General features: G+C 48.7%; 1 protein-coding gene across 1 annotated transcript; it reads left to right on the forward strand.

Annotated features, from left to right (window-relative positions):
* Positions 1–4,897: 4,897 nt before the first annotated feature.
* On the forward strand, positions 4,898–6,392 carry LOC131686065 (3-oxoacyl-[acyl-carrier-protein] reductase FabG-like). Its single transcript, XM_058970195.1, has 3 exons — positions 4,898–4,920; positions 5,017–5,855; positions 5,924–6,392. Exons 2-3 carry the CDS (start codon positions 5,303–5,305, stop codon positions 6,142–6,144), a joined length of 774 nt encoding a protein of 257 aa, XP_058826178.1. The 5' UTR covers positions 4,898–4,920; positions 5,017–5,302; the 3' UTR covers positions 6,145–6,392.
* Positions 6,393–14,649: the final 8,257 nt, after the last annotated feature.

A 14,649-nucleotide genomic window follows, 5' to 3' on the forward strand; every position in this document is an offset into this window, starting at 1 on the left:
AGACATTGGGGGAAAGTGGGGGAAGTGGATCGACCATAACATTATCTGTCTCAGTATCAGATATACGTTCTTCTTCTTCATAATATTCCTCTTCGGAGGGTGATCCTTCTGTTTGTTCCATTTTGTTGCGGGAGCAACACGCTCGACCGCACTGTTTAACTTAAATCAAAATAAAAAATCAAAAGTAATAAAAAGAAAAAAAAAATCGATAAGAAAAGTAAAAAACGAAACACTTCACCAGTTGGTTCCTGACGAGCTGGTAGGTGGATTGATCCTTCGTTTGTTTTATCCGTCACCCGCGTGACCTTCACACAGTAGAGCTGATATAGCTCGTCTAAACAAAGCCGTCTTTCAGGCAAGAAAAATGTTTAGTAACGCACTTCACTGCACTACTTTAACTGATATCGCAGGTAACAATTATCACTCGCGGGACTGTTTATTAGTAATGCTTTACTGCAGCCTCTGCCACAGCAAGCACCTTCGTACCACCGAAAAAACTAAACCACACCGGAGAGAACAAAAAGCACTTGTTTCCCGGTACAAAGTTGGGTTACGAATGTCGTTGCTGATATGAAACAGACCAATGATATCGTTAGCAATAGCCTGTTCACGATAGAGCATCGCGTCTACATTCCTTCTCGCGATGTAGAGATTGACGGTGTGGTAAGTGATGCGGGCTTAGATGATCTGATGAATGATGGGGTTAGCAATGGCCCCTCCTTGCAGCGATCGTATCTTTCGATGGCTAACTTATTAAACGGAATCACGGATCAGATTACTGTTTTATCCTGGAACTGCAGAAGTATTATCTCCAAAATTGATTTATTAAAACACTTGCTAGATTACAATAATTGTGATGCATTTTCCCTATGTAAAACATGGCTTACTTCTAATATAAAGCTCAACTTCCACGATTTTAACATTATCCGCTTGAATCGAGAAGACTCATATGGAGGGGTACAACAATCAAAGGCAAAGATCTTTGCATTGCTTCTATTTACATTCCTCCTAGGGCCATGATGGGATATCGAAGATTCTTCAACGTGATTGAACACCTTCCCTCGCCCCGCCGGCTTTTTGGAGACTTTAACTCTCACGGTACAGGTCGGGGATGTCTGTACGACGATAATCGATCCTCAACAATTCAAGACCTTTGTGACAACTTCAATATGACAATTCTGAACACAGAGGCAATGACACGGATTCCTAGACCACCAGCGCAAGCAAGTGCACTGGACATATCTTTATGCTCGACATTACTACGGTTAGATTGCAAGTGGAAGGTAATATCTGATCCCCACGGTAGTGATCACCTGCCGAATGTAATTGCAATCACCAATCGTTCAACACCTTTGACACCAATCAATGTTCCCTATGACCTCACACGAAACATTGGTTGGAAGAGCTACGCTGCTGCGATATCCAAAACTATCGATTCGACACAGGTGCTTCCCCAGGAGGAAGAGTATAATTTTTTGTCCAACTCGATTCTCGATACCGCGATTCAAGCTCAGACGAAACGAGTACCCGGCGTGATCACTCAAAAACGTTCTCCCAACCCGTGGTGGGACAAAGCGTGCTCTAACGTATAGGCGGCGAAGGCTGCCGCGTATAAAGCCTTCCAAAACGACAGGTTAGTCGCTAGCTATCGACTGTACGCGATATTAGGAAAGCGAATGAAAAATTTAATGAAAGCCAAGAAACGCAGTTACTGGTGCCCAACGTATGGGAAACCGAAATAGTACTAACGAGAGCGTGGAATATTCAAACCGTTGAATATTCGATTTCGCCAAGAAGTTTTGTCCGGATTCCGCCCCCGCACAGAAAATCTATCGAGCCGCGTCACCTCACAATACCGCGCCGCGAATGAAACACCGTTTTCGATGGTGGAGTTCTCACTTGCTCTCTTATCATGTAACAGTAAAGCCACAGGGCCAGACAGAATCAAATTCAACTTGCTGAAGAGTCTACCAAGAGACGCTTGTTGAATTTATATAATAAGTTTATTGAGGGTATCATTATCCCACATGATTGAGTGAGTGTTATCGCCATCCAAAAACCAGGAAAACCAGCCTCCGACCACAACTAGTATCGACCGATTGCAATGCTGTCTTGTATCTGGAAGTTATTCGAGAAAATAATTTTGTTTCGCCTCGACAATTGGGTCGAAGCATATGGCTTACTGTCAGATACACAATTTGGCTTCTGCAAAGGCAAAGGGACGAACGATTGCCTTGCGTTGCTCTCAACAGAAATTCAAATGGCATATGCTAACAAAGAGCAGATGGCATCAGTATTCTTTGATATTACGGGGGCTTTCGATTCAGTTTCTATCAACATTATTTATGAAAAGTTGCACCAGCATGGTCTTTCACCAATTTTAAACAACTTTTTGCTAAACCTGTTGTCTGAAAAACTAACTAACCCCAGGGCTCATGTCTAAGCCCTCTTCTTGACAATTTTTACGTGAATGACATTGACGAATGTCTTGTCAATTCCTGCACACTAAGGCAGCTTGCAGATGACGGTGTGCTGTCTATTACAGGTCTCAAAGCCGTCGACTTGCAAGGACCACTGTAAGATACCTTGGATAATATGTCTTCTTGGGATCCCCAGCTGGGTATCGAGTTCTCTACGAAGAAAACTGAGCTTTCTGTTCTGTACTGTATTTTCTAGGAAGCGTGAACCAGCGAAACTACAGCTACTGTTAATGGATAAAACCATTGCTCAGATTTCAACATTCAAATATCTCGGGATCTGGTTCAACTTAGGTTCAACAAGGAACCTAGGGATGTCACATTAGGTATCTGAAACAGAAGTGTCAACAAAGGATCAACGTTCTCCGTACAATAATCGGAACATGGTGGGGTGCCCATCCAGGAGACTTGATCAGGCTGTACCAAACAACGATACTGTCGGTGATGAAGTACGGGAGTTTCTGTTTCCGCTCCGCTGCGAACATGCATTTCATCAAACTAGAGCGAATCCAATATTGTTGTTTGCGCATTGGGTTGCATGCACTCGACCCATACGATGAGTTTAGAAGTGCTGGCGGGTGTCCTTCCGCTAAAAAATCGATTTTGGGACCTCTCATATCGATTGCTCATTCGATGCGATATTTTTAACCCAATGGGTGATTGAAAATTGCGAAAGGCTTGTCGAGCTTCATTCTCAGACCCGATTGATGTCCTTGTGCCTCGATTGCATGGCACAGAACATCAATTCGTCTTCGTATAACGTTAACCGTGCTCATCTCTTAGATACTTCTGATCCAACTGTATTTCTCGACACATCCATGAAGGAAGAGATTTGTGGAATCCCGGATCACATTCGCCCACAAATAGTCCCAAATATTTTCTATAATAAATACCATCAAGTCGACTGCGGCAAAATGATCAATTCTCGACGGGTCCGCAGGCTTCGGTATCTTCAACGTAAATCTTGCTGCCTCATTCAAACTCAATGATCCTGCTTTCAATTTACGTCGCAGAATTAGCTGCCATTCAGTATACTCTCGGGATCATTGACACCCTGCCCGCAGACCATTACTTCATCGTTTCAAGTAAGTGTCGCCTTCTAATGCGCCCGTTTAGCCAAGGCGGGCGCATTAGAAGGCGACACTTACGAAAGACCAATTTGCTTCAATGAATTTTTCAGTATCTCTCGTCAGAGGACGCTCGAAAGTTGGCAAACTTCATGGAGCAGTGGGGATCTGGGACGGTGGCTACATTCAATTATCCCGAAGGTATCAACGAATGCTTGGCTTAAAGGCTTGGATGTGAACTGGGACTTTATTCGTACGATGTCAAGGCTCATGTCCAACCATTACGCATTTGATGCGCATCTACGTCGCATAGGGCTTGCCGAAAGTAATCATTGTGTTTGTGAGAACGGCTATCACGACATCGAGCATGTTGTTTGGCTGTGCGGGCCAGAGGTAGATCACCCCATGTGCCAGTCCGGGACGTCCTGGCAAGCCGTGACCACTCCTACATTTTTCTTATCTACATCTTTTTGAAAACTATTGATGTCCAAGTTTAATACATTTTCCCCTCTCATTCACAGTAGAACCTCGTCAACCTCTCCCTGTATCTACAATATGGCATCGCTTCACGAGTCTACGATGCACACCCTTCTTGATAACCGTCCATCCAGAACATCATGACACACGTCACAAAAACATCATGACAGCATCGGAGAGCCAATAATCATCCGAAATATCGACCCTCCCCTCGCCCCTGCGGTTACAGGATGGAAACCACTACAATAAAGTGTGCATATCCACCACAATCATCAACTAGCCAACGAGAATGTCAATTTTACAAAATTTTACAATATGAATCCCACTTCCTACCTTTTTCCGTTACTAACATAAGAGGGGAGCAAGCCGCCCCTAAATACGGCTTTCCTTTCTCCCACTAGCATGGGCCATGTACTTTAGAAAAAGAATTATCGCCCTCGTTAAGCTACCGCATTTGGGCCTAAATAAACGTATTTAAGAGACAAAAATCAGAAATGCATTTTTGCACCCAAATTTTTTAAATTGTCTCGACAAACTTGGACAAATTCTTGGAAATCTGGACTCGACTAAGAAAAATCTGCATGTCTTTACGAAAATATGCAACATCTGAATATTTCTGCGAAATTGGCAATCCTGGATCGAACCAGAAATTACCTAGGGTAAAGAGCCTATTTATGATCTGTTGTTACCATCATTCTCCCCATTTAAAAACTATGGAGAGAGCAGGGCTTACCACCTTTTTTCAACACATTCTCAATAAACGGAAAGGCAACTGTAGCCAGATTTACATAGATGATAGATAGTGATAGGCTATTGTAACTTTGTTTTGGCTACCCGCCGTTGCCCTTTTGCTGTAGAAATAGTGTGTTGGAAGAACCAGAGAGGCTAAAAGAGGCTCGGTACGCTACACAAAAATCTTCAAAATTGCGCGCGATGTGCAAAAATTTTCTTTCTTTTAATTTTGTGATTTTATTGAGTAGGATTTTATATTGTAGGCAGGTATATCAGTAGGTAGGTCAGGTCAGGTGCTTGGCTGGGAATCGCATGTCAAAGTCTGGCCGGTCCTAACGGGAAACACGAACACATCGAACAGCTGGTCACGCAACAGTGTATATATAATATAGATAGCGTGTAGCAAGTGTCATTCCGGCCCAATACGTCCGAGCTGGACTTGGAATAGTAAGCTGTGCTTTGCTCCTATAGTCGATAAATTTTGCAAGTCACGGTGCACGGAAAATCGCATCGCAAAACAATTTACTATACACAAGGTAAAAGATAAAAATGGATTTCAGCGGTAAGGTGGTGCTCATCACTGGAGCCAGTTCTGGAATTGGCGCTGCTACGGCGGTCTATTTTGCTAAGTTAAACGCAACGTTGGCACTGGTCGGTCGCAATGTTGCAAATTTGAACCAAGTTGCGTCCGACTGTGAAACCGTAGGAAGCATCAAACCGCTAATTTTGGTGGCAGATGTGACCAAGGAGGAGGATAATGAACGAGTGATAGCGGAGGTGGTTGAAAAGTTGGGCAAACTTGATGTGTTGGTGAATAATGCCGGGAAGGGAGCCTCTGGATCAATCGAAACCACCACCATGGAACAGTACGATGACATCATGAGGACAAATGTACGATCGGTTTTCCAGTTGACCAAGTTGGCTGTGCCTCATCTAATCCGTTCCAAGGGTAACGTTGTGAATGTTTCAAGTGTAGCCGGGCAACGATCTTTCCCAAACTTTTTGGCTTATTGTGTTTCGAAAGCGGCTATTGATCAGTTCACGCGATGTACTGCACTTGAATTGGCGCCAAAGCAAGTACGGGTCAATGCAGTTAATCCAGGTTTGCTTGAATTTTGTTTCAATAGTATAGCGTAACAAAGTTCAAATTATGTGGGTTTTTGCTTTCAGGAGTCATTGTCACTAACTTTCATCGGGAAGCTGGTATGGACGAGGACACATACAAATTATACTTGAAGCGATGCGAAGAAACACATGCGTTAGGACGTGTCGGCCAAGGTTCAGAGGTTGCTGCGGCGATTGCCTTTTTAGCAGGGGAAAACACCGCCAGCTTCACGACCGGCGTTTGTCTCTGTGTTGATGGTGGCAAACATGCAATGTGCCCAAGATAATTTGAAGTATGTGGAAATGAGTTGCAGTACAGCGTCGTTCAGATAATTTCCGCTAGGATTTTTTAATGAAATCTTTTATTACAGATTTAACTGCTTACAATTTCTATTGAATAAATGCTTAATATTGTGCCTTGTAAGACACTCGCTCAAAATGCGCATATATGAAAACCAAGCTTAGATAAGCACGTGACAGTAGACTATAAATTCATAAGAACATTCTTTTTGAAAAGCAAATAGCAGCCATAAATATAAACAACTATTGAAAGAGTAGTCTCTCTACGCATACAAGAGAATGTTAATCACTTCTATAGTTTGCTTCTGAACAACAGTCTCCTTGTCTACAAGCTCCGCTGAAAACTGCTTGATAAGCCTTTATTACGAGGGACAAGCCGAATAAGGGCTGCTCAAACTATTATCCACCATATTGTTTGCTAGGATTACAACGGATTGAAAGAACAAGGCGTGACTGAAGTCCATAGGATAACCAAGATAGCAAGCGGCATGTCGATGAGCACTCCGCTCCTAGTCTTGAACTTCTACGGCCTCCATCTACTGGAACACGTTTACCTCAGTATGATAAGGGTCAATGTGAGCAAATATACCCCATACAGTGCTTCCGATGCGATCGGTTCAGTAAGGGCAGCTAGAACTGCAACCAGAAGGAGGTCTCCATTAAAAGCGCTAAGAAGCACGAAGTGAGAGTAACTGCGTCAACTGCAACGGAAACAGAACGTTAGCTAAACAAAACTCTGCGGTGGGAAAAAACGTCCTAAGCCAACACCGCCAGCAACCGGCAAAACCCAACCTCCGGCGACCGAGATCGCACAATAAGCTTGCTAAGCAAGTAGATGGAAGCCTGAAAATATCAGCCGACTGCAGTCTGTTCTGGAAGAAAGCCTCCTATCGTGAACTGGCCCTGCCCACGGATATACCGGCCCACGCCGACGAGCCTTCGGCGGCTACTGATGCAGGAGCCCGAGGGAGTAAGTCCGAACAGAGATATACACTGCCACATCGACTCCCGATCCAGCATCTGATTCACATCCGCCATCATCATCCAGTCCTGCAATGGAATACCAAGGGCGAAGACAGAACCTAAGAGACCTCCAGACCATCATCGCCTGACAAAACTCCATAGCCATACAAGAAAGCCACACCCAGGAGGGCAACGACATTTCCCGATGGCTCAGGAACCACTACACATGGGCATCGTGGACGGAGGAAACATTCCAAACTATCGGGCTGGTCACCCGAGCCGATATTCGTCGGGAAGGAATTCGGCTTGACACCGAGCTGCTGGAGATTGTAGATTCGCATAACGGTCCCGTGTACTGTTGTATCAGTAGCCATCCCCTAGGAGATCAACTGATGCGGCAAATTCTGCCCACGTCGACTTTAACGAGCATTACCCCACCTGGAGGTCACACCGACCCAGTCGTCGCGGCAATGAAATATTAGAAGCCTTTGAGAACAATAGTCGTCTTTCTCCATGACATGCAGCACCCCATCTTAGTTACTCATAACTCAGCCCCACGGCCCCTCCCGCTTGCGACGGTGGCTATATAAAGAGCCCAACTGGACCAGCTTCAATGAAGCGCTCATTTATAACTTTGATTCCCAAAATGAATATACGCCGGATGAGCTTTCGAAGATTCGCAAAAACCAGCATCCCTCCACCAGCCCCCCATCCTCCACCCCGGGAGGTGCATTCCACTGGTGGAGCATCGACGTCGCAAACGCCACAAAAACGCCGACGAGTCCGAAAAACGCCGGTCGATATGCCTCTCTGGCTTAATTAGTTCAATCATTCTCGCCAGCTCCGAAACGACACATGGAAAGCTGGCCAAATCGGTAAGCTGGAATGAATTTTGGCGACGAGTAAACGCACTTTGCGGAAAAAAGTATAACATTGGGTTCTAGTTGGAAATCTGAGGCATCGCAATCTTGGAGCCCAGCGAAATCGTCGACGTGCTGGGACGGGGATCAGGAATCAGAATATAGTGGCTTAAATGGCACGTTCCCCGTATGTAGTCGGAGATTTGTGCCTTCCGGAAAGGCAATGACATCTGGTTCTACCTGGAATCCCTAGAGAAACCCTAGACCCTAGACCAGGCAGAATGGGACGGTCTACATGCCGACATCAACTCCGCTAGCGAATGACGGATCTCAATAGTGGCATGTCTGTAATAATATACGTACATGGAACTATTGAGAACCAGAGCTACAGGTCCAAAGCCCTGGTAAAGGAGGATGGTTGTGATGATCCGGGCCGAGATCACCACGTAAAGCAAGGTAGGGCATAACCCCAATTCTAAGGCGTGAAGCGACCCGTGCCGAGGGATGAGTGATCGAGGGGGTGAAAAAGATGCTCGATCGTTAAGGGAGCCTGTGGAGTACCTGGGCAACCCCCACAGTAAGCGTCCCTTACCACGCTAATGCGGAGCTCTGGCGTGGCGGACATTTATTTCTCGCGCGACTGGGATTTTACATGGAGTTATCAAAAAAAAAAAACAAACAGACGGAGGTGCCAAACCCCTTCGCTAGAGGTGGTTTGGCGAGGTCCCCGTGGGGAGAGTAGTGGAGCGATGAGTGCTGCATCTGAAAGCACTAGTGACCCCAGCAGCGGTAGGAAATAGCCCTACCAGTGCACCGGAGGGGCCACTATCTGCGATGCGAAAAGTAGCGAAGCAACTCGATTCAATAATCAAGTTCGCTAGCGCAAAGCAGAATATAGCCAAGGAGTTGAAGTTGAGCCTCCTGGAGCTCCGGAAAGCTGTTCGTGTCGCAAGACAGGAACAGCAGGCCTATGCTAAGAGGGTGGAATGTCGGGAGAGGCCCGACAAAGAAACCCAGACAGTGGCCTCCAATAGGGAGGAAAGAGAGAAGGTCGATAGAGGTTCACAGACAGTGGCCTTTACCTTCTACGGAGCAGCCACGTCGATCGGAGCGGCGACCGAGTTCCCCTCGAAGGGAAAAGGCAAGGGCAATCGCAAGACGGCATCGAACGCGAAGCGCCCTAGGAAGTCGCCAGGAGAGGGTGCCAAAACCGACACCACTTGGCGTGCAACCGTTAAGGTCAAACGCCGTTTGGGCGAGGTAAGCGAGGGCGAGAGTGACCTCGCTGTGGAGAGCGATGGTACCAGCAACCCGGCACGACCGGGGCAGGGGGGCTCAAACCCCTGGACGCTGGTCACCAAGAAAAAGCCGGCACCGACACCGGAGGTACCGCTGCCGGCGAAGAAGGCCAAGGACAGAGGCGAAGCCTTGCGGTTAAAAACCGACAAGGACAAATACGCCGATGTCCTAAAATCGATGAAGGCGGCCGAAAGCCTCTCGGCCCTTGGGCAGGATGTGCGCAGCGTAAAACGCACTAACACGGGAGAGATGCTTCTGGTGCTGAAGCGAGGCGCACAATCTAGTGCAGTATACAAGGCCTTGGCCCAAGAGGTCCTTGGTGAGGGCGCCCAAATCAGGTCGCTAGGTGCGGAAACGACTCTCCAGTGCAAGCACTTGGACGAGTTCCCGACCGCAGAAGACGTCGTCGCAGCCGTTAAGGAGCACTGCGACGTCACAATCGAGCGGGCCTCTGTGCGATTGAAAGATGGACCCTCTGGCACCCAAGTAGCCTACCTCAGGCTACTGAAGGCGAATGCCAAAAAGGTAACCGAGAAAGGGAAGCTGAAGATCGGCTGGTCGGTATGCCCTATTAGTATACCCCAGCCGCCTTCAGTGGATAGGTGCTATCGGTGCCTTGAGTCCGGCCACAAAGCATACGAATGCAAAAGCATAGATAGGAGCAAACTATGTCGTCGCCGCGGCGAGGAGGGACATAAAGAGCGGGGGTGCACTAAGGCACACAAGTGCCTTATCTGCACCGCTAAGAAGCAAGCCCATAAACATGCTATGGGCGGACCTTCGTGTCCCTTCGGTGAGTTAAATAAGAAGAAGCCGTGAACGTCACACAGCTAAATCTTAACCATTGTGCAGCAGCCCAACAGCTGCTATGGCAGTCGGTCTCGGAGTCGAGGACAGATGTCGCCCTCTTATCAGACCCGTACAGCATCCCTGCCGGCAACGGCAATTGGGTGTCGGACGGGTCTGGAATGGTGGCAATCTGTACAACGGGACGGTTCCCGGTTCAAGAGGTAATACACCCCTCCGCCGAGGGTGTGGCGATTGCCAAGATCAATGGTGTGTTCTATTGCAGCTGCTACGCCCCACCAAGGTGGCCAATAGAACAGTTCTACCAGATGATCGACAGGCTATCGTCGGACCTAGTGGGCCGGGAACCGGTAGTAATAGCGGGAGACTAACGCTTGGGCAGTGGAGTGGGGCAGCCGCTGTACAAATAGCAGGGGTCAAGCGCTAATGGAAGCGTTTGCGAAACTCGATACTGTGCTAGCTAATGATGGCTCCGCTAGTACATTCCGTAGAAACGGAGTGGAGGCGTGGATTGATGTGACCTTTGCCAGCCCGAGTCTGGCTCCAGGCATGGAATGGAGGGTAGACGAAGGCTACACCCATAGCGATCATTTAGCAATCCGCTTTAAGATCAACTATGGTGTGCAGCATCCGAGGGCGGGAGATCCCTGTCAGGTACGCGGGTGGAAGTCCAATCACTTCGACAGCGAAGCTTTCACCGCGGCCCTGGGACTGGAGGCCAACACCGACAGTCTAAGCGGGGATGCGCTGGTAGCTGTTCTATCACGCGCGTGCGACGCCACTATGCCGAGAAAAACACTGCCAAGAAACGGTAGATGCCCGGTATACTGGTGGAGTGCCGAGATTGCTGCTCTACGGTCAGCCTGTCTCAGAGCTAGACGTAGGATGCAAAGAGCTCGCACCGAGGATGCAAGAGAGAACCGCCGTGAAGTGTTTCGAGCTGCGAAATTGGCCCTTAACAAGGCCATTAAAAGCAGCAAGAGAGCGTGTTTCGACAACCTGTGTGAGAGTGCCAACGCGAATCCGTGGGGTGACGCCTACAGGATTGTGATGGCCAAGACCAAAGGGGGCTCTTCACCCCCAGAACGGTCTCCGGACCGGTTGGCGACGATTTTCGAAGTACTCTTTCCGTCTCGAGCCACAAGTCCCTGGCCACCTGCACTACGAGACAGTGCGGGCACGGCCGAAACGGTGGCTCCGGTGACGAATGAAGAACTACTCGCAGTGGCTAAATCCCTAGCAATGAACAAAGCTCCAGGGCCGGATGGAGTTCCAAACAACGCTCTCAAGTCAGCGATTATAGCGAACCCGAACATGCTCAGGCTAGCTATGCAGAGGTGCCTTGACGAGTGCCGTTTCCCCGATAGATGGAAAAGGCAGAAATTGGTGCTGTTGCCGAAGCCCGGGAAGCCGCCAGGCGACCCATCGGCGTACAGACCAATCTGTCTGATCGACACGACTGGCAAACTGCTTGAGAGGATTATCCTCAACAGGCTAACCCCGTACGCGGAAGGTACGGACGGCCTGTCAAGCAATCAGTTTGATTTTCGAAAGGGTAAGTCCATGGTGGACGCTATCAACTCAGTGGTAAAGACCGCCGAGATAGCGATCCAACGGAAAAGGCGAGGTATTCGATACTGTGCGTTAGTGACACTTGACGTGAAGAACGCATTCAACAACGCAAGCTGGGATGCCATCGCGCTCTCGTTACACCGGCTTAGCCTACCGGTGGGTCTGTACCGCATCCTGGAAAGTTACTTCCAAAACCGCGTACTGCTATACGAGACCGATGCCGATCAGAAAAGGGTTCCGATTACCGCCGGAGTCCCGCAGGGCTCGATCCTAGGCCCGGTGCTATGGAACCTCATGTATGACGGGGTTCTGAGACTGAAGTTCCCTCCTGGGGTCAAGATCGTCGGCTTTGCCGACGACGTAACCTTGGAGGTCTACGCGGAGTCAATTCCTGAGGTAGAACTAACCGCAGAACACGCGATTAGCACGGTGGAGGAATGGATGAGCGCGAGAGGCCTGGAGCTCGCTCATCATAAGACGGAGGTAGTTATCGTCAACAACCGCAAGTCGGCACAACATGTAGTTATCCATGTGGGAGAAGTCGCGATCACTTCACAGCGAAGTCTGAAGTCTCTCGGAGTCATTATAGACGACAAGCTGACCTTCGGCAGCCATGTCGACCATGTGCAAGAGAGCGTCGACTGCTGTTGCGGCTCTATCGAGAATGATGTCCAACAGCTCAAAGGTGTGCGCCAGTAGACGTAGGTTACTGGCAGGCGTTGCCGTATCTATTCTCAGGTACGGCGGCCCGTCATGGTCAAGAGCACTGAGGGTAACCAGTTACCTACAGAAACTGGAGAGCACCTACCGCGTGATGTGCCTCAGAGTGATATCTGCCTACCGCACGGTATCACACGATGCATCCTGCGTGATAGCGAGCATGATGCCAGTCGGGCTGGTCATTCGGGAAGATGAGGAGTGCTTTGAGCTACGTGGAAATAGGGGAGCCCGCGAGCGCACCAGGGTGACCTCGGTCGCTAGATGGCAGCGTGAGTGGGACAACTCCTCGAAAGGTAGGTGGACCCACCGGCTGATACCTAGCATATCGAGCTGGGTGGGAAGACCCCATGGGGAAGTTCACTTCTACCTGACACAATTCCTGTCAGGCCATGGCTGTTTCCGTCAGTACCTCCACAAGTTCGGGCACGCGGAGGTCCCAGTCTGCCCGGACTGCCCAGGTGTAGATGAAACTGCCGAACACATACTGTTCGTATGTCATCGGTTCGACGTCGAAAGAAGAGCAATGCTTGACGTCTGTGGCTGGGACACAACCCCTGATACCCTTATTCAGCGGATGTGTCAATCGGTGGAGAAGTGGAACGCAGTCTCGGCTGCTACCATCCAGATTGCCAGTAGGCTACAGGTAATCTGGCGAACCGAGCAACAGACGACGGGCACGGCTAACTAGTGATTGGTTAGCTGGAGCGAAAAAGGCCAAGCGCAAAAAAGAGAGTGAATGGTCTGTTCATGCCGAGGTAGGTTGGCGCAGCGAATGGCAACCGCGTAATGGGTAAACCCAGCCACCCCGAAGCAAGACAGAAGAGTGAGTGTATAGGCGTATAAGTGGACTGCCTCATGCCAAGACGGGAGGGTCGTAGCGTAGTATGTTGGAACTAAGCTATCGATGCCTCATGGCGTGGCAGAGGAGTGAAAGGGTGAGCATCCAAGTCAGTCTCACACTGCATGTTAAGGGTGAGCATAAAAGTCAGCCTCACAGGTTGGTAGAGGCTAGCACAAAAGTCAGCCTAGCAAGGAGTGAAAAAGGTGAGCACACAAGTCAGCCTCGCATGGTATGTCAGAAGTGGGGCCTAAGAAAAATGTCCCACATGGGATGCCAGGGGGAGTGACAAAGGTACAATAGAGTGGCACGATTGAGAGTGAATCAGGTGATAGGGTGAGCACCCAAGTCAGCCTCACATGGTATGGGTAGGGCGAGCACAAAAGTAAGCCTAGCAAGGAATGAGTAAGGTGAGCACACAAGTCAGCCTCGCATGGAACGTAAAAGGTGAGCACAAAAGTCAGCCTCATGTGGGAGTGTTTGAGAGTGAATCAAAGTGCGATTGAGAGAGCACCCAAGTAAGCCTCATACAGGATGTATGAACGCGTGAGTGAGAGTGATTGAGTACATTTAGTACAGCCATCCCCCCAGAAGTAATACCGAGAGGTAGTTCCTGGGAGGAATGATGGCGGAGCCCAATGGAGTTTAGTCGGTATTAATGGCTGGTCACCATTCGAGTCCGACACGCCCCAGTGCACCCCGTGCGGTAGATTGGACCCTACCAATAGCACGTGTACTGGGCTAGGACATAAAGGTCTTCTCCATTGTAAAAAAAAAACATGCCGACATCGCTACTCTGTATATCGTTAAGGCGTACATCACCGTGTGGCGGGAGAGTATTCTCCGGCAACTTGACCTCTAGGAAATAAAAGGAAACCTCGGCATCTTCATACAGCGTTTTCTCGGAAAATGCCAATTCCGTGCTATAGTCGGAGCAGCGACATCGGGACATTCACCGAGGAGAACGGAGTACTCAAGGGATCTATCCTCACGGTCACCCTTTTCCTCATTAGTATAGAATCGAAATTCTCCTGCTAGAGATTTTTACCACCATTAATTCCGACAACATCGTGCTGGTCGAAACGGGGGGTACCAAGGGCCGAACCCCTATTAAACTGCAAACAGTAGTCAACGCCGTCGTTAAGTGGACTACCTCGTTTGTTTCCAGATATCCCTCGAAAAGAGCTTCTATACCCAGCTATGCTCTACTCATCATCGAGCTACCAACCGCCCGATCCCTATAGCGAACACTCCCATCTCCTATAAAAGGAATCAAAATCCTCGGGATTTCAATGGACCGAAAAACCACCTTCGCTCCCAACTTCAAGAAACTAAAAACTGAATGCGCCAACCCTAAATGGCTCATGTAAAAAATATGGGTCCGGCATCTGAAATTCAACAGGAATATGGCACTAACATTAAGCCAAGCGCCA

This window comes from Topomyia yanbarensis, chromosome 2 (genome assembly GCF_030247195.1).
Source record: "Topomyia yanbarensis strain Yona2022 chromosome 2, ASM3024719v1, whole genome shotgun sequence".
In the NCBI taxonomy this organism is placed as follows: Eukaryota; Metazoa; Arthropoda; class Insecta; order Diptera; family Culicidae; genus Topomyia; species Topomyia yanbarensis.

What these genes read in the sequence shown, in the direction of transcription:
- LOC131686065 (XM_058970195.1), top strand. Translation starts at nt 5,303, where the DNA reads ATGGATTTCAGCGGTAAGGTGGTGCTCATCACTGGAGCCAGTTCTGGA. An exon ending in GGTCAATGCAGTTAATCCAG is followed by an intron (nt 5,856 to 5,923) that starts GTTTGCTTGAAT and finishes TTTTGCTTTCAG; the next exon opens with GAGTCATTGTCACTAACTTT.